We start from the raw sequence: 19,651 nt of genomic DNA on the forward strand, positions 1-19,651 counted from the left end.
CTCATTTGAGGCCAAATTTGAACTCAGGTCTTCCTGACTCCAGGCCAGGTACTCTATCTGCTTCTCTACCTAGCTGCCCAACATATAATTTGGAGTCCTTTTTGAATGTATCCTAGACCCATTTGGCAGTCTGGTGAAGGCTATGGACACGTTCTCAGAAGGTTTTTATTTTTTAAGTTAAGTTTATTTATTTAATTAATTAATTTAGAATATTTTTTCCATGGTTCCATGATTCATGTTCTTTCCCTCCCCTCCTCCCACCCCCTCCCATGGCCAATGAAAAATTCCACTGGGTTTTACATGTGTCATTGATCAATAACTATTTCCACATTATTGATACTTGCACCAGGGTGATCGTTTAGAGTCTACATCCCCAGTCATATCCCCATCGAACCATGTGGTCAAGCAGTTGTTTTTCTTCTGTGTTTCCGCTCCCACAGTTCTTCCTCTGAATGTGGATAGTGTTCTTTCTCATGAGTCCCTTAGAATTATGCTCTCAGAAGGTTTTTAAATGCATAAAATAACATACATAGGATTACAATGGAAACTATATAAATTATATTTGAATTCAATTATCAAAATATTTAAAATTGCTAGTTCATGGACCCAAGATTATGAACCGTGCATATATAATTATGTGCTTTAATACTCAAATCCTTTTTACCAAGTTATGCATGCCATATACTTAAATAAGTACATGTACATTTTTTCTTCAGTGCCACACACACACACACACACACACACACACACACACACACACACACACACACTTAATGACATTCCCAACGCAGGTGATATTTTTAAAAATCCTATATCATGCCTCAGAAGAAAAGGAGGAAGAACTCTCCTTGGAAGAATGGAATTAATCACAAGCACATTTTTGAATCTTTGTTGAATTTTCCCACTGAGTCCATGAGATGTGGAGGAAATTTGCTCTGACCAATGAGTTACCAGATTAGCTGGAACAGGAGGCTATTAGATGATAACAGTTTATTGTGGCAGCTTTTGCCAGCTGAATGCTACTTATTGTTACTAATAGCTTATTTTATGCATAGCAGGCTCCTGAGGCCTTTCTCTCTCCTCCCTGGCTAAGAGCAATTCAAACTGGGTTAACCAGCAGTGGGGAGACCCTTAATGGATGGCTAATGTTAGGGAGGAACAAGGATCTTTAAAAGTGTGACTCAAGAAAAGACTGGGAGGCAGATTAGCATCCATGAGAAACTCAGCATCTCAGGTGGACCAAGGGACCACCTTGGACAAATCCCCAGACCCTCTAGACCTCAGTTTCCTCTCTACAAGGAAAAGGCTGAATTAAGTGATATTCTTGGGGTCCCTTTACAGTTTTGAGTCTATGAGAAAATAAGGGCGTTTCATCTAAACCTCTAATTTTTTTTCAGATTTGGAAACAGAGCTATGGAAGGTGGAGATGGCTAGCTTGAGAGAGACACAGTTGGAACTAGAATCCAGGGCTCCTGATTCTCAACCTAGAATATAAGGCTTCATTTTAAAACTATTTTTCCCACTATTCTATCACTTGAAAAGGGTCTAGAGCTGGGAGGGAAGGAGGCATCAAACTCAAAAAGAAAGGAGGCCACCAATAAGGATCCCTGCCCGAGGCATAGTGACTTAAGAAAACCACATATGAACATTATCTATGTTATACTTCATTTTGCTAAATATTTTGAATTTCCATTTTAATATGATTCTGGCTGAATTTTTAAGTACATATTTGATACGTTGGTCACAAAGCAGTAACCTTGGAGTTGGGAAGACCTGAGTTTATGTCCTGCCTCAGATACTCCTTTTGTGATTCTGATAGACCAATTTGTCAGTCTTCTAACAACATCATCCTTAGAATAATAGCTAGCCTTTATATAGAGCCTACTATATGCTACTCATTGTGCTAAGTGCTTTATGATTATTATCTCATCTGATCCTCATAATAACCTTGGGAGATAGATGCTATTATTGTTCCCATTTCATAGATGAGGAAACTGAGGCAAACAGAGGTTAAGGGACTTGCTCAAGATAACACAACTAGTAAGTATCAGAGACTGAAATTGAATTCAAGTCTTCTTATTTCTGGGTTCAGTACTCTATCCATCAGGATACTTAGCTGCCTCATAATTGAGGATGGTAAAGTTTTATTACCTCCATTTTGCAGATGAATAAACTAAGGCAGAAAGGTTAAATAATTTGTCCTACACTCACAAATCCAGAGCTGTAAGAGTCCTCACAGGTCTTGCGGTAGAGTCTCTCATTTTATATTTGTGGGTGTCAAGTTGAAATCTGGAAACCCCAAGTTTGCCCTGTTCCCCTAAGATTTCGTCCTGACTCCCAGTTTTCAGACTGAACATTGGGGTAATTGATGATCCTAGCTGATGCGGGGCTAGCAAATCTAATCAATGTGAAGTACCCTTGTTGTTCTGGTAGGTTCTCCCATTGTATCAAAGTCCTTTCCCAGGTAGCCCTGCCCTTGGCTGGACCTTTCCCTTTTGTATCCATCAGCCTCTCCCTGATAATCCTGTCTTGGACTTCTCCTTTCCTGGTAGCCATTGTAAAGCCAATCAATCATAATCCCCTGACTCCAGCTCTCCAAGAGGTATGTAAGTTCCCAAAGTTCTATGGTTCCTTGGAGCCATCAGCTAGTGCAGTGATACTCCCAGGAATATGTTCCCAGAGTCCCAGGGTGTAGGTCCTGTAAAGTTCTTGGCTCTGGGCTTTGTGTAGTGGCCAAATATTGAACCTTTCCCTTTCCTGATTAAAGACTTAGTTTTTCTGACGATTTAAGTACTTCTGTCTTTTTTCCAAGTTAACACAGGAAAATGAGGCCCAGAGAAATAAAGTGACTTGACCAAGATGACACAGTGATTTTGTCATAGTGAGGGAAAGCCCCAGGATTCGACCCCAAGTCCTCTGAATCCAAATCAAAAACCCTTTCACCTATACTCATGCTGACTCATGTAGTAGTTTCTGATTGATCAATCTGAATTTATCAATTTATCCACCAACCAAGTCATCTTTCCTATCAGAATCTTTTAGAGGACATCTGCCTTCTGGGTACCAGTTTCCTTTTCCTACTACTGCAAGATGCCCTGAACCAAAGCAAGTCATGCCAGCTATGTGCCTAGCCATCACCAACACTAATATCTCCATGGTGCCCTGTAAGGTGCCACCAGAAGAACCCAAGATGCCCATCTGGCCTAAGCTGTCACTCTTTCACCCTGCCGCCATTAAATGTCAGGAGAAGCATTCTCCCCAATGTTGTTAAGATCCCTCTGACACAAGAAGGGAGGGTGGCTGAAATCTGCTAGGGATTTGGTTTCCATGGATGGAAACACATCCTAATGACAAGAGTTGTCCAAACGTAACCCACAAGAAAGTGACTCTCCATCCACGGAAGCCTTCAATTAAAGACTGGCTAACCCCTTGTTGGGATATTGTAGATGGGTTTCTTGCCCAGATACAAATGGCTTAGATGGTCTCCAAGGTCCCTTTCCATCCTGAGTTTCTGTGATTTTCGATTGTGGGATCATATAATTTCTACATGCTTATGTGGGCAGATTATGCCTAAGAGGCCTCTTAGCTTTCTGCTACAGAGAGGTGTTTTGATCCTGACAAAAGAATTACCCTCTCCGGGTCCCTAAGTAGGTGTCGTAAGTGGAGAGAGGACAGCTTTCTTCCTTGGTCTCCATGCTCCTAACCAGCTGGACACTTCTGGCCATTATTACCTCTGGTTTCACGGAAGCTAACTCATTGAAGGCATCAAGCTGGTGTCTGATCTCAGCCATCTCTGCCATCAACTTTTCCATGTGGACGTGGATTTCGGCCAAGACCTCTGTCACATGTGCTGTGGCCACGGCTTCCTGGAGGTCCACCAGGTGAAGGGCCTTCCGCTCCTCCTCACAGACCTGCTGCCGCACCTTGTCGAATTCCTGCTGGATGCACACCTTCATCTCCTTCCGGCTGACCTGCAGATTACCCATGGGCAAAAAGAAAGAAAGAGGAGCGTGAACACAGAAAAGGAGGGGTGCTAGGCGGAATACCAAGCCTGCCTCTTTTGCAACACTAAAAGAAACAAGGAAGTCTTCCACCTCTCCATCCTAATAATGCTCAGTAGATAGGTTTAAATAGAATAACAACTCCTCACCATCTCCTACAAGTTTCTATCAGTCTCTTTCAGACATCACAAAGACATAGAAATGTTCTGAGGGCAGAGAACTAGGCTGGAGTGTCATTGTCATGAAGCCTGCAATCAATCAAACATTAGTCCCCTGGTCAGTCAACAGTCCCTTATTATTAATTTATTTTTTAAACCCTTACCTTTTGTCTTGGGGTCAATACTGTATATTGGTTCCAAGGCAGAAGAGCAGTAAAGGACCAGGCAATGGGGGTTAAGTGACTTGCCTAGGGTCACACATTGAGGAAGAATCTGAAGCCAGATTTGTACCCAGGATCTCCTGCCTCTAGGCCTGGCTCTCAATCCACTGAGCCACCTCACTTCCCAAAATAATCACATTAATGTCAACTGGGAACTAGGCAATGGAATATAGAGAAATGCAAGAGACTGTCCCTGTTCTTAAGGAGATCATAGTCTAATGGGGGAGAAATCATGAAAATAATTATGGATAAACAAGCTATCTACAGGATAAAATGGAGATAATGATTAGAAGGAAGGCACTAGAATGAAAGGATAGTTAGGTGATGCAATGAATAGAACACCAGGCTTGGAGTAAAAAAGTTCTGGGTTCAAATCTGGCCCTCAGACATTTACTGGCTGTTTCCTCATCTGTCAAATGCTTTGGTTTCTTCATCTGTCAAATAAGCTGGAGAAGGAAATAGCAAACTACTCCAGTGTCTTTACCAAGGAAACCCCAGTGAGGTCATAAAAATATGGCCATGACTGAACAACAACCCGTATGAAGGGGGATTGAGAAAGGCTTCTCTGAGAAGATGAGATTTTAGCTGGGTCTTCCAAGAAGTCAAGGAAACCAGGAGGTGGAGATGAGGAGGGAATATCCTAGACACTGGGCAGGGAGCTAGAGATATACAATTCAAAAGGAAACATTCCTTGTCCTCCTTGAGCTTACATTATATCAGGAAAGACAACACATGCATATATGTGTGGGAAGAGAACTTTGTTGCTTTGTTTTGATGTTATCAATCAGGAGATCCTTTACCATTGAGATGTGCAAGTACAGACAGGCCCTCAAAAAAAGGAAGTTGAAACCAATGAGATGGGAAACTGATCCCACAGGCAAATGAAGGAACTATGATTGGTTCCTGAGATGTGATGTGGGAGAGCTAGTAGGTAGAGAAAATTGCTTATGAGGCAAGACCCCGGTTCTTCTCTCTCTCTCTCTCTCTCTCTCTCTCTCTCTCTCTCTCTCTCTCTCTCTCTTTCTCTCTCTCTCTCTCTCTCTGACTCTGTCAAAATAATTTTGGGGGAAGATATTAGCATCTAGGACACTACAAAAGATCTCAAATAGAAGATGAAGCTTAAAACAGATATAGAAGGTGGATTGTATAAGGGGATATATTCCAGGTATAGGAGACAGATAACTTGTGAAAGGATGAAGAAGAGATAGATGGGAGATTGAGAGAAATGGGTGAAGAACTTGAGGTAAGAAGGTCAATCTGGCTATATACCATGGCATGAATTCTTAATGTGGTTCCATTTTGGACATGGTCCTAGGTCAATTCATAGGGATTTAACACTGAAAGGTACTAGGAATAATATAACACAACCTCAGAGAAATAGCATGAGTCAGTGGAAAGAATACTAGACTAGACTTAGCATTTGAAAGATCTAGTTTGAAACCTCTCTCTGACTCTTAATGAACTTTGTCACCATATTATTCTGCCAAATTCTGTGTTCTTCTCAATATGTAAGTTGGACTAGATGATATCTAGAGACCATTTCAGTATGAGATCTCAGTGTCCTAGGCAACTTTCTAAATGTAAAAGTATCAAGAGGTTATCCATGTGTATGTGTGTAAGCAGTTTCCACACTAAGAATTTTTTAAACTGATGAAATTAAAATTCTGGAATCTACAGCACCCCTCTCCAAAATAAAACTCCACGAAGTGTGTGTGTGCATGTGTGTGTACACAATCTATCATCTATATCTATGCAAAAGAAACAGTCAGATAGAGGAAGACAGAAAGAAAGTGGAAAAGGGAGAGAGAGGGGGGAGGGAGGGAGGGAGGGAGGGAGGGAGGGAGGGAGGGAGGGAGGGAAGGAAGGAAGGAAGGAAGGAAGGAAGGAAGGAAGGAAGGAAGGATGGAAGGGAGGGAGGAAGGAAGGGAGGGAGGGAGGGAGGGAGGGAAGGAGGGAGGAAGGGAGGGAGGGAGGGAGGGAGGGAGGGAGGGAGGGAGGAAGGAAGGAAGGCAGGAAGGAAGGAAGGAAGGAAGGAAGGAAGGAAGGAAGGAAGGAAGGAAGGAAGGAAGGAAGGAAGGAAGGAAGGAAGGAAGGAAGGAAGGAAGGAAGGGAGGGAGGGAGGGAGGGAGGGAGGGAGGGAGGGAGGAAGGAAGGAAGGAAGGAAGGAAGGAAGGAAGGAAGGAAGGAAGGAAGGAAGGAAGGAAGGAAGGAAGGAAGGAAGGAAGGAAGGAAGGGAGGGAGGGAGGGAGGGAGGGAGGGAGGAAGGAAGGAAGAGAGAAAAAAGAGAGGGAAAGAGAGGGAGAGAAAAAGGGAGAGGTAGTGAGGGGAAGAGAGGAAATCAGGGGAAAAGAGAGGGATAGAGGAGAGATTGAGACAGAGAGGGAAGAAAGGGACCAGAAGAGGAGAGGGAAGGATGGGGAGGGAGAAAGGAGAGACATATCAAAAGAGAGGAGAGAAAGAAAAAGGTGGGAAAGAGAGGAAAATGTGGAAAGGAGGAATACAAGAACAGAAAGGGAGTGGGAGAGAAACAGAAGGTAGGAGCAAAAGGGGAGAGGGAAGGGCAGAGGGAGAGAGAGAAAAAGAGACAGAGAAATGCTCTTTAAGGGAACATTTTCTGTACACACATTGTCTTTTCTGAGGCTCACAACCCTATGGAGTAGGTACTGCAGGGATCATTATCCCCATTTCCACTTTGCCCATGGTCATCTAGGCATCCATTTTCAACAGAGGTTTGAACCCAGGACTTCCTGCCTCCACATCCAGCTTTCCGCCCACTAATGTTTGCTATCACTTGCTTCTTGCTACCTCTGACCCTAGAGATTCAGGACCATGGACTACGGCCAAGACAGGTCAGAAACACAGCAACTACAGGTGGTCAGACACTGGTTGTCTGCAAGGAATAGGCTCCATCTCCCTATACTAGGCTTCCACTGACCACCTTGGAAGAGGCAAGACCTCTCCAGCTATTTTAAACTGACGTTGCTGAAAATCTTATTAAGCCAGAAGAATACTCAGCTTCCTCTGAGCAAGAGGTGAATATTTATTGCATAAATTTACACTTCCTAAATAGGACGAACCACCAAAATGTAATCCACTTTCTCTGGGTACTTTTTCATTCAGTCTTAACGAGACCAAAAAAGAGAAATTCTTTTAAATAGATATAGGGTTTATGATTAGGTCACCTAATTCCACTGGCTTCTGCAGGGTGGCCATTCATTTGCATTTTAACCTTGTTTAAAGCTTGTTTGCATTTTAATCTACTTTGCCTCATTCTGCCTCTGAGGCTCTGAAAATGGGTAGGTGAAGAAACAGAAAGACGCCAGTGAAGAACTACATTTAGTTACAAAGCATGTGCAGCAGAGATTACAAAAAAAAAAAAAAGAAAAGAAAAGTCACCTAGCAAGATGAATCCGTAAGACAGCTGAGCTATGTTTTGGAAATATTAAAAGTGGTCATGGATAGATGTGGAGTCAAAGGGACTGGGCTGGATTCCCAGAATGACATTATAACTTGTGTAACCTGGGGCAAGTCACTTCACCTCTGGCTTCACTTTCCTTCTTTGTAAAATTGGGAGGGAGGAGGGGGCTGGACCAGATGACCTCAGAACTCCCTTCTAACTCTTGGTGCATGATTGTACTACCTGACTGTGCCTCAATTTACTCATTTCTAAAATAAGGGGGTTGGACTAGACGACCTCTAAGGGCCCTTCTGATTTGAAACCAAGGATCTTATGATTACACACAAATGTAAGAATAAGGTTTGGACAGAAATGAACAATTGAAAAAAGATACCCATGCTCTCTGTTCTTTAAGGATTTGTGGTATTCCTTTAAGGTTGTAATTCATCTGTAAATCTATGAAGTGATTTCATTTTTGGTGTTCAGGCATTTCAGTCATGTCCAACTCTTCATGACCCCATCTGGGGTTTTCTTGGCAAACATATTGGAGTAGTTTGTCATTTCCTTCTCTAGTTCATTTGACAGATAAGGAAACTGAGGCAATTAGGGTTAAATGACTAGCCCAGGGTCATACAGCTAGTAAATTTTTGCAACCAGAGTTGAATTCAGGAAGAGAAGTCTTCCTGATTCCAGGCCTGGCACCCTATCCACTATGCCACATTGATTAAGCACTGACCATGTGCCAAACATTGTACTAGGCACTCAGGACATACACAGACAAAAATGAAATAGTCCATGTCTTCTGGGTGTCCTTGGAGGAGAGCTAGGTCTGTTACCATGTTCTAGAGGTCTCCAGGCATAATACCCCTACCCCCCAAATCTGGGCAATATTGATTTTCAGTCCTCAATCAAGTAAAAGCTACATTCTGAGCAGCCTGTCCTCATTCACTTTCCAAACTTATGTCATATTTCTCTTTTTCACATTCTTTATATTTCATCCGAACAGATCTAACAGGACCTGAATGTCTCCAAGTCCCATTCAAGATCCTTACAGTCTATTATGGTGGCACAGATATGCCCAGGTAAGAAAGAAGCAAGATGATTTTTTAAAAAGGCAGAATGCTAACAGAGGGCATGCTCACACAGTAGGTAAATGCTGAAGCTGAGCCTTAAATGAAGGCTAAGAATTCTAGAAGGCAGTCTGGCCTGACTCTTCCTAGCTGTGTGACCCTGGGCAAGTCACTCAACTCCCATTGCCTAACCCTTAACACTTTTTGGAACCAATACATAGCATTGATTCTAAGACAGACAGAAGGTAAGGATTAGGGGAAAAAAAGAATTCTAAGAGGCAGAAGCATCCAGGGAATGCATTCCAGGCAAAGGGTCAGCCTGAGACCTTGTACAGAGCAAAGTAGCCTAGGTCCTAGATTCTCTCTACAGCACCACACCTAGCTGCCTCTTAGAGCACTAGCCACAGAATCAGGAAGACCTGAGTTCAAATTCTGCCTTACTAGTTGAGTGATCCTAGACAAGTCATTTAACATTTTCTCTTCCTTCATTTCCTCATCTCTAAAATGAGAAAAATAAGAGCACCTAGTCCCAGAGTTATCTTTTTTCGTTTTTTCCCTTTTTTTCCATTTTTTTAAAAAAAATTTTTTTCAGAGTTATCTTGAGATTCGAATGAGGTAATCATTTAAAGCACCCATGCCTGGGATATTATAAATGTTAGCTATTTTTACTGGATCCCTACCATTTGTCGAGCCCAAGACCAGATTGCAAACCTCAATTCACTCTCATGGCTTTAGCTAGCTGTTTCTGAGTTATTTGCTTCTTGTTTGTTTGCCAAGCCCCCCTCCATGTCTCCAAGGGTCAGACTTCTGTTTAGATGAAAGGGTTCCGCAGTAGCTGCCATCTTCCCCAGGAGCCTCTGTCCCTAGGCGAGTCCCCTTCACGACGCCTGTCAGATGTGGGGAAATGGGTTAGGTAATCCATACAGACTGGCCCAGAAGAGGTCTGGGGATCAGGAAAGTAGAGTGTACATTCATTAGTCCACTTGGCCTCAGGCTACACCACACAGGCAAAAGTCAGGGAGAGGACCCCGCTGTTGAATGAGATGAATTTCCTGGAGTGCTAGGAAGAGGCTGAGAGGGTCGGGCATGATATTGAGTGCACAGAATATGACTGAAAGAAGGACATTGAAGGGCAGTGAAGTGAGAAATCAGAGAAAATCTAAATCGTGCCTGTTTCCATCCCTATTCCAGGCCATTTAGGAAGGAGGAAGTAGTGAAAAGGGATGATGGCATATAGACAGTACCAAAGCTTGATGGTGTGGAATGAACACTAGATTTGGAATCAAGAGACCTGGGTTCAAATTCTGGCAGTTCTGATGCTTAGAAGCAAGGTGACGATGGGCAAGTAAGATCTCTGGCCTCAGTTTTTTCCATATATGTGGCTCAGTTGTTTTTTCAGTCATATCTTATGCTTCATGACCCCATTTGGGGTTTTCATGGCAGAAATATTGGAGTGGTTTATCAGCTCATTTTAGAGATGAGGAAACTGAGGCAAATAGGGCAAATGATTTGCCCAGGGTCACACAGGGAGTAAATGTCTGAGGCTAAATTTGAACTCATAAAAATGAATCCTCTTGACTCCTGGTCTGGCTCTCTATCCACTGTCTTATAGAACTGCCCTTCTCCATATGTAAAATGAAGCCAATAATCTCCATACTACCTGCCTTATAGGGTTGTTCCAATCATGATGTTTAGGACAGTGTAAAAGAGTCAGTAAACCCGAGTTCAAATCCCAGTCTGGTTCCTTGCTGGTTGTATGACCCATATGCCTGCGTTTCCTTAGGCATTCATTTCCTCATCTGTGAAATGAAGGGGTAGGACTAGGTGATGCCTAAGATCACTTCTAACTCCAGATCTATGAGGTTATGAAGAAGAGGCTCAAAGTTTCACAAAATTTTGGAGCTCAGAGGGATTTCTGGTATAATCTAGGAGTTTCACTTGTCAATATCAGCCCTTCTAGCTGACGTCATCTCACCAAGAGGCAAACAAAAAAGTTTGAACCAATGAATGCTTAGCTTTAGAGGCCACATGAGTTCAGCTAGGTCCAGAATAACTCAGTGCCTGTTTCCTTCCCAATAAAAGGCTATGTCTACAAGCAGGACCCAGAAGGTTGACTCAGGATTTACTGAAAGGTGAGTTGAAGGGAACTCTCTGAGGTATAGCTACTTATTCTTTCCTTCCACTCCAGACAGAGGAGCAAATGAGTAGATGTTATCAGGCATCTGGAATCAGCAGGAGCTGTGGATGATTCCTTTTCTACAAAGTAGATGTTCCATCTCTTGCCTGCCACTCTCCATGCCTGGGATGCTCTCCCGCTTTCCCTTTTCTTAGAATCCTTTGGTTTCTTCAAATCCACTGGTCTTTCCTCATCCCAATAGTTAAGTGATTTCTTCCTCCCCAATCATCTTATATCTGTTTATATAATGTAAGCAACATATTGTCCTTCCCTCAATAGACTAGAGGGTCCCTCAATACAAGGAATTTGTTGTCTTAATATTCTCAAGAACCACAAAAGTTCCTTGCACACAGTAGGCACTTAAAATGCTTCTTGAGGGAGGCAAGCCAAGATGGAAGAAGTAGAGGCACAGAAAGCTTGAACCTCTCTGAGAATCCTTTCCAACCAACCTCAAAGTAATGCTTCAAAATGAATACTGGAGTGGTGGAACCAACAGGTGGATGGAGCAAAGTAGTTTTTCTGCAGAAAACAACTTATAAGGTAAGCAAAGAGAGTCTGTTTCACTGGAGTGAGAGAGGAACCACAGTCTACAACAAGGCCCCTCCAAGGAGCATCTGTGCAAGGTCCTCCACCCTATCCCTACTGTATGAGGTTCTAAACCTGGGTCACATCAGGGAAATGAGATCCTGCCCAACCCAACAGTAGAACACCCACACACTCACCCTTTGAAGTGCCAAACACTAGCACAAACCTTTAATAATGCCTGGAACCCCAGTATGAGTTTGTGTTTGGCTGGTACAAGTTCAAGGAGAAGCCCAGAGTTCCTGCCCAAGGCTGAGGTGAGACCCCAAGCCCCAACTCAAGGTATCTTACAGTACTTTGGGTCCTTCAAGCCATCATCAGAACTTGAAGGATATTGAATCATGTGTAAGAGGTGGCTTTCAGAGCTCTCAGCCCACAGGCCATCATACCACCTCAGAAGAACTGAAGCTTCCAGAAATCCAGAACTAGAGCTGAGGTTAGTATCATGGAAAAAATAAAGCTTAAAAAAGTGCCCCTCTACCCTGAGAACAGACTCTACCTTTAAGATAAAAATAAAAGTCAAGAAAAAAGAAAAGAAACAAGCATCAAAAAACCCTATAATCATAAAAAAAATATTATGGAGACACAAAAGAACAAGGCATGCATTCAGAAGGGGACAGTGAAATTGAAATAGCTACATGTAAAACATCAGTGAAAAATGGGAATTTGTCTCAGGCTCTGGTAGAACTCAAAAAAGGACTTCAGAAATGAAAGAAGAGAAGCAGAGGAAAAATGGGGAACAGAAATGAAAGCAATACAAGAAGAAAATAATATTTTAAAAAGATTAATCCAAATGGAAAAGAGGTACAAAAAATCCAATGAAGAACAGAATTTCTTTAAAAAAGTGGAAAGTAGAAAAGGAGGTTCAAAGGCTCACTGAAGAAAACAATTCCTTAAAAATTAGAATTAAGCAAGTGGAAGCTAATGATTTCATGAGACATCAAGAAAAAATAAAAAACAATAAAACAATCAAAAGAATGAAAAAGAGAAAAATATGAAATATGTAATTGGAAAGACAACTGACCTGGAAAATAGATCCAAGAGAGACAATTTAAGAAGTATAGGACTACCTAAAAACCATGGTTAAAAAACAAATGAAAAACCTAGGCATCATAATGAAAGAAATGATCAAATAAAACAGCCCTGATGTTCTTGAAAAAGAGGATAAAAAAGAAATTGAAAGAATCCACCAATCACCTCCTGAAATAAAACCCTACATGAAAACTCCCAGAAATATTATGGCCTAATTCCCAAACTCCCAGGTCCAGGAGAAAATGCCACAAGTAGCCAGAAAAAAAGAGAAATTCAAATATCATGGCACCACAGTCAGGATTAAAAAGGACTTAGCAGCTTCTATATTAAAGGATCAGAAGGCTTGAAACATGATATTCCAGAAGGCAAAGAAATTAGGTTTATAACCAAGAACTACTTGCTTAGAAAAACTAAGTATATGCTTTTGGGGGGGTGGGGAATGGTCTCTTAATAAAATAGAAGATTTCCAAATATTCCTAATGGAAATACCAGACATAAACAGAAAATTTGATATTCATATTTAAGACCAGAGAAGCATAAAAGAGTAAACCAGAAAGAGAAAATTTGAGTTAATAAGATCAAACTATTTTCCTGGAAATTTCCATGGAAAGATGGCATTTGTAACTTAATTTTTTAATCATTATTAGGGCAATTAGAAGGTATAGGCATAGATAGACAATGTGAGATTAATTGACTAGGATGATATGATATCCAAAAAACAAAATCAAGGAGGTAAAAAAAAGGATTACACTAAAAGAAATAGGAAGGGAGAAATAGAATGGGGTAAATTATCTCACCTAAAAAGATATTAAAAAAAACAATTGCATGGAAGAGAGGATGAGAGTAGTGATGGACAATACTCATATCTTACTCTCACCAGAATTGTCTCAGAAAGGGAATAATAGTCATATTCATTTGGGTATAGAAACCTATCTTACCCTATAGAGAAGTAGAAGAAGAATAAGAAAAGGGTATGGTTAATAGACGGGAAGGTAAAGTGGAGGAGGAAGTAGTTAAAAACAAAAATATTTCTTGAATTAAATTCAAGAAAGTCACTGGATTCATAAGTCTGGGAAGTGTTTCATTCCCTTTATTTGTTTTCACATGTTTGCTCATAGGAGGTTTTTCATACATGCTTATTGATTGTTTGACATTAAAAAGTAGAATAGGGGTTCATCCCACCTTCTCATTTTATAGAGGAAGACATTATGTCTCAGAATGGGGAAGTTATTTGTTCAAGATAACATTACTACTTAGTGGCAGACGAGAAGATATCCCATTCCTTTGCAAAGATGATGAATCTGTGGACGTGGAATACTGCATGTATCAAGAAATTTATTTGATGTCTTGGTTAGTTTTTCTGGTCTTTTCTCTTTTCCTTTTTAAAAACATCTTTTGTTTTATTTAGATGATTCTCTAGGAAGGGAGAGGTAAAGAGGTAAAGGGGAAAATAAAAATTTTTTTAAATGTAAACAAATGACCAAAACATTTATTTTGAAAAGAACAAAAAAAGTGAAGATAGCAGAGTAGAGAAAGTACTTAGCTAAGTTCTCCCAATATTGTCCTCCAAAAAAAAAATTAAGATGAAATGTCAAATAGAGTCCTGGAGGGGAAGAACCAACAAAAGTTTAGAGTAAGACATTATTTCGGCCCAAGACAACTTGAAGAATCAGAAAGATCTATGATGAGGGATGAAGGATGACCTAGAGCCCACATGGATGATACCCTAGTGGCGAGATTTGGTGGAGGCAAGAGAAGCATCAGCCCCTTTGGGAGTTATCAAGCCAGAAACGAGAAGGGGACCTGAAAAATGTATTCTAGGAAATTATAAGGGATCCCTGTACTCACACTATATTCAGGACCAGATGATATTTGGCAAATCCATTGCCTATACCCACTTATGGGTCACAAGTCAAGGGAAGAGAGGAACATTTTCAGTCAAGAGGGAGGAGGAGCCCTGAAAGGCAATATTGCTTTGGTCACAAAGGTTCAGAGACCCTGAGGAACAGTGTGTCATTTCTGGTATCAAGGGAGCAAGGGCCCTTAGAAGCAGTATAGATTGCAATTCCAAGAGATCTGGGTAGAGCCAGAGTGCAGACCAGGAAAGCAGTGACCACACCTCTTCTCAGAACACACCACTTTGGAAGCACCAAAAACTTCCAAACCTCCAGAATTAACAGTGAAAACAGCAAAGTGGAAAAAGCATAGAGCTTGAGAGTGACCTCTCCACTCCACCGCAATGCTGAAAAGAGAGGACCACTTGAACATAAGATTCACAATCAGGTAATAGTGTGATGAAATGAGCAAACAACAAAAGAATAACCCCAACAAAAAGGCTACTATGGAGACAGGGAAGATCAAGACACAAATTCAGAAAAAGACAATGAAGTCAAAATATCCACAAAGGTTCAAAGACAATCTATGAATTGGATATGTGCCCCAAAAGAATTCCTAGAAAACCTAAGAATTTATTTTCAAAATCACATAAGAAAAGAAGAGGAAAAATTAGATAAAGAAATGAGACAAAGGAAGAAAATTGTGAAAGGACAAAAACAATTTGGTAAAAGAGGCACAAAAATATTGAAAAAATATAAATTCAAAAATGAATAAATGAAAAACAGAATTAGTCAAATGGAAAAAAGAGGTAGAAAAGTTCACTGAAGAAAAAAAATTCTTTGAAAATTGGAATTGGGCAAGTGGATGGTAATGACTCCAAGAGACAATGGGAAACAATAAAACAAAGTCAAAAGAATGAAAAAAAATAGAAAAAAAGTTAAATATATTATTAGAAAAACAGCTAACCTGGAAAATAGATAAAGGTGAAAGAATTTAAGGATTATTGAACTGACTGAAATCTATGATCAAAGGAAGGGCCTAATTGATATTTCAAGAAATTATCAAGGAAAATTGCTCTGATATCTATGAAAATGAGGGTAAAATAGTTGAAAGAATCCACTCATCACCACCTGAAAGAGATCTCAAAATGAAAACTCCCAGGAATACTATAACCAAATTCCAGAGCTCCTATGTCAAAAAGAAAATACTTCAAGCAGGAAGAAAGAAACTATTCAAATACCATGGAACAATCAGGATTGCAAAAAATTTAGCACTTAACATGTTAAAGAAGTGAAGGGTTTGGGAAATGATATTCCAGAAGTCAAAAGAGTTAGGATTACAAACAAGAATAATCTACCAAGCAAAACTGAGTATAATCTGTCAAGGGGGAAAAATGGATATTTAATAAATATAGGACTTTTAAACATTCCTAAAGATAAGAGAGCTGAAAATAAAATTTGACTTTCAAATACAAGACTCAAGAGAAACATAAAAAAGGTCAACATTAAAGAGAAATCATAAGGGACCCAAGTTTAAGCTGTATCTTTCTATATGGAAAGATGATACATGTGACTTCTAACAACTGTAAAGGGGAATCCTTTATTCCTTTTGTTTATACTGACTTAACACTAACTTAAGTACCCCTATTTAGTTGAATCAATACAAGCTTGAACTAGGTGGAGGAGCTTGCAAACCACTTAATGAATCCACACCCTATGAGTATTCACCTCTCCAGAAGATGAGGTTTAGAAAATTCATACCCTTAGATTAGAACTTAATCTTCAGAATGTGAGAAGTTAATCCCACAGACACTGCCCCCTGGGCAGCTCTGGACAATTTGGAAACTGTGATTGGCCCCTGTGAAGAAAGGCAGGGACAATAAGTCACCATAAAAGCAAGCCCTGAAGTCCCTCAGAGGGGATTGTCTTTGAGAAGATAGTCTGAAGAGATTGTCTTCTGGATATAGTCTTCTGACTGAGAAGAGTCTTTGAGGGAGCTTTGTTGGAGACTTTGGCTTGGTGGGCTTGGAGGTTGGCTTCAACCTAGACTCTGATTCCTGGACTACTTCACTGGGTAAGTGAAAGGCTGATTCCTTTCCTACTTTCCTAAGAGACTAGCTTCCATATTGGAGGAGGCCACATAGTTACTCACTATCAGACTTCTTGTTTGAGAGCTAATTAATCTCTGCCTGGATTAAGAAGACCCAGAATAAAACATCTAGTTTGATAGAATAGATAATCTCTGACCTCTTCACATTTCTCTACTTTATTGTTTCCTCTCCATTTTGTAAATGTTTGTAAATAAATTTCTGACTCAAGATAAATATTGGCGACCACATAATTTCATAAAATTATCATCCAACCATTTAATTTAACCCTTACAGAACATTATCATTATTAGGATAGTTAAAAGGATTCTACATAGAAAGAGGGTGAAGGAGGGAGTTGATTATGTTAGGATGATATAAAAAAAGTGGATAGGCAAGAAATAGTGATGCCCTCAGAAAAGGGAGAAAGGAGAGGAAGAATGGGGAAAATTCTCACATAAAATAGGGACACAAGGGAGAGCTTTTACAGTGGGGGGGGGACTGGGAGAGGCAGCACTTGAACTTAACTCACATCTAAATTGGTTCCAAAAGGAAAATACACACATAAATAGACACAAATAATCAACTGGAAATAGAAACCTAATAGGGAAACAGGAGAATAAGAGGATAAGAGAAAGTTGGGAAGGTAATTAAAGGGAAGGCAGATGAAAGAAAGCAGTGGTCAGAAGCAAAACAGACTTTAGAGGAGGGAAAGGATAAAAAGAAAGATAAACAGAAGATATTAAGTGAAGAGAAATGCATAGTTAGTAATCAGAACTATAAATATGAATGGGATAAACAGTCATAAAAAGCAAGTGGGGAGCAGAATGCATTAGAAACTAGAATCCAACAATATGTTGTTTACAAAAAAACATACTTGGAACAAAGAGACACACACAGAGTTAAAATAAAGGGCTAGAGCAGAATCTGGGATGCTTCACTGAAGTAAAACAGGCAGATGTAGCAATCATGATCTCAGACAAAGCAAAATCAAAAATATAACTAATTAAAAGGGATTAAAAAGGAAACTACATCTTGCTAAAAAGTACCAGACAATGAAGTTTTATGAATACTAAATTAATATATACCAAATGGGATAGCATCTGAATTTTTACAGGAAAAATTAAATGAATTGCAGAAGGAAACAGACAATGAAACAATGCTAGAGGGGACCTCAAATTTCTCTCCTCAGAGCTAGATAAATGCAACTGAAAATAAGTAAGAAAAAAGTCAAGTTGATAAACGTAATCTTAAAAAGTTAGATATGATAGGCCTCTGGAGAAAACTGAATGAAAGTAGAAAGGAATTTACCTTTTTTTTCAGTTATACATGGTACCTTCATGAAAAATTTTGGTATATTAAGGCACACAAACCACATGAACAAATGCAGAAAAATAGAAATATTAATGAATTCCTTCAGATCATAATGCATTAAAAATCACTCAATGAAGGGTCATAGAAGCATGGATGAGAAATTAATTGAAAACTTTATAAATTAAATAAGAAATCATAGAAACAATAAAAAATTAATTAACAAGAATGATAACAATGAGACAATGCTCTGAAATCTGTGGGAGGAAACCAATAAAGTACTTAAAGAAAATTTGTGTACATCAATAAGAGAGAGAGAGAGAGAGAGAGAGAGAGAGAGAGAGAGAGAGAGAGAGAGAGAGAGAGAGAGAGAGAGAGAGAATTGGTTATGCAACTAAAAAAACTAGAAAAGAAAACATTTAAAAATCCCTATTAAACACCAAAATAGAAATCCTAAAAATCAAAGGAGAAATTAAAAAAATTGAAAGTTAAAAATAAATTAAGCTAATAAAACTAGGAGCTGGTTGAAAATAAAATAAAATAGGCAATCTATTGGTTATTTTGATTTGAAAAAGAAAGAAAAAAAAACAAATTACTAGTATCAAAAATAAAGAAATTGTGAGGGCAGCTGGTGACTCAGTATATTGAGAACCAGAATTAGAAGCAGGAGATCCTGAGTTCAAATTTCACCTCAGACACTTCCTAGCTGTGTGACTTTGAACAAGTCATTTAATACCTCTTGCCTAACTCTTAACACTCTTCTGTCTTTTAAGCAATACACAATTTTGATAGAAGGTAAAGGTTGTTGTTGTTGTTTTAAAGAGTGAATGTACCACCACTGAAAATAAAATTAGAGAAATTATTAGGAGTTATTTTGTCTAATTATATGCTAGTAAAACTGACAACCTAAGTGAAATGGATGAATATTTATAAAAGTACAAATTGTCCAGATTAACAGAAAAAGAAAATAGAATACTAAAATAACTCTATCATAAGAAAAGAAATTGAATATGCCATAAATGAGCTCTCTAAGAAAAAAAAATCTCCAGAACCAGATAGATTTACATGTGAATTCTACCAAATATTGAAGGAATAATTCATTCTAATAGTATATAAACTATAAAGAAGGAATACTACTAAATTCCTTTCATGATACTAATATGGGTTTGACACCTAAGCCAGAGAGAGAAAAAAAGAAAACAATAGATCAATTTGCTTAATGATTATCGATGCCAATATTTAAAATAAAACGCCAGCAAGAAGATTACAGAAATATACCACAAAGATCCTATACTATGACCAGTCAGGATTACAAGGAATGCAAGGATAGTTCAATAGTAGGAAAACTATCAGCATAACTGATAATATCAATAACAGAAAAGAACAAAAATCATGATTATATCAATAGATGCAGAAAAAAACCTTTGACAAAATACAACACCCATACCTAATAAAAGCACTAGAAAGCATAGAAATCAGTGGAGCCTTTCTTATTAAAATGATAAGTAGTATCTATCTAAAACCAAGAGTAAGCATTATGTATAATTTGTATAAACTTGAAGTCTTTCCAATAGGATTAGGGGTGAAACAAGGTTGTCCATTATCAGCAGTATTACTCAATATTCTACTAGAAGTGCTAGCTATAGCAATAAGACCAGAAAAACAAATCAAAGGAATAAAAACAGGAAATAAAGAAACAAAATTATCACACTTTCTAGATGATATGATGGTACAGTTGAAGAATCTTAGAGTATCACCTAAAAACTACTGAAACAATTAGC

General features: G+C 39.3%; 1 protein-coding gene across 1 annotated transcript in view; it reads right to left on the reverse strand.

Annotated features, from left to right (window-relative positions):
* TRIM44 (tripartite motif containing 44) overlaps positions 1–19,651 on the reverse strand; it is a 190,774-nt gene that overhangs the window by 115,341 nt on the left and 55,782 nt on the right. Inside the window, exon 3 of the mRNA XM_007497329.3 lies at positions 3,732–3,971. Within this exon, the coding sequence (XP_007497391.2) occupies positions 3,732–3,971 (240 nt within the window). The remainder of the gene's footprint in view (positions 1–3,731; positions 3,972–19,651) is intronic.

This window comes from Monodelphis domestica, chromosome 6, assembly GCF_027887165.1.
Source record: "Monodelphis domestica isolate mMonDom1 chromosome 6, mMonDom1.pri, whole genome shotgun sequence".
In the NCBI taxonomy this organism is placed as follows: domain Eukaryota; kingdom Metazoa; phylum Chordata; class Mammalia; order Didelphimorphia; family Didelphidae; genus Monodelphis; species Monodelphis domestica.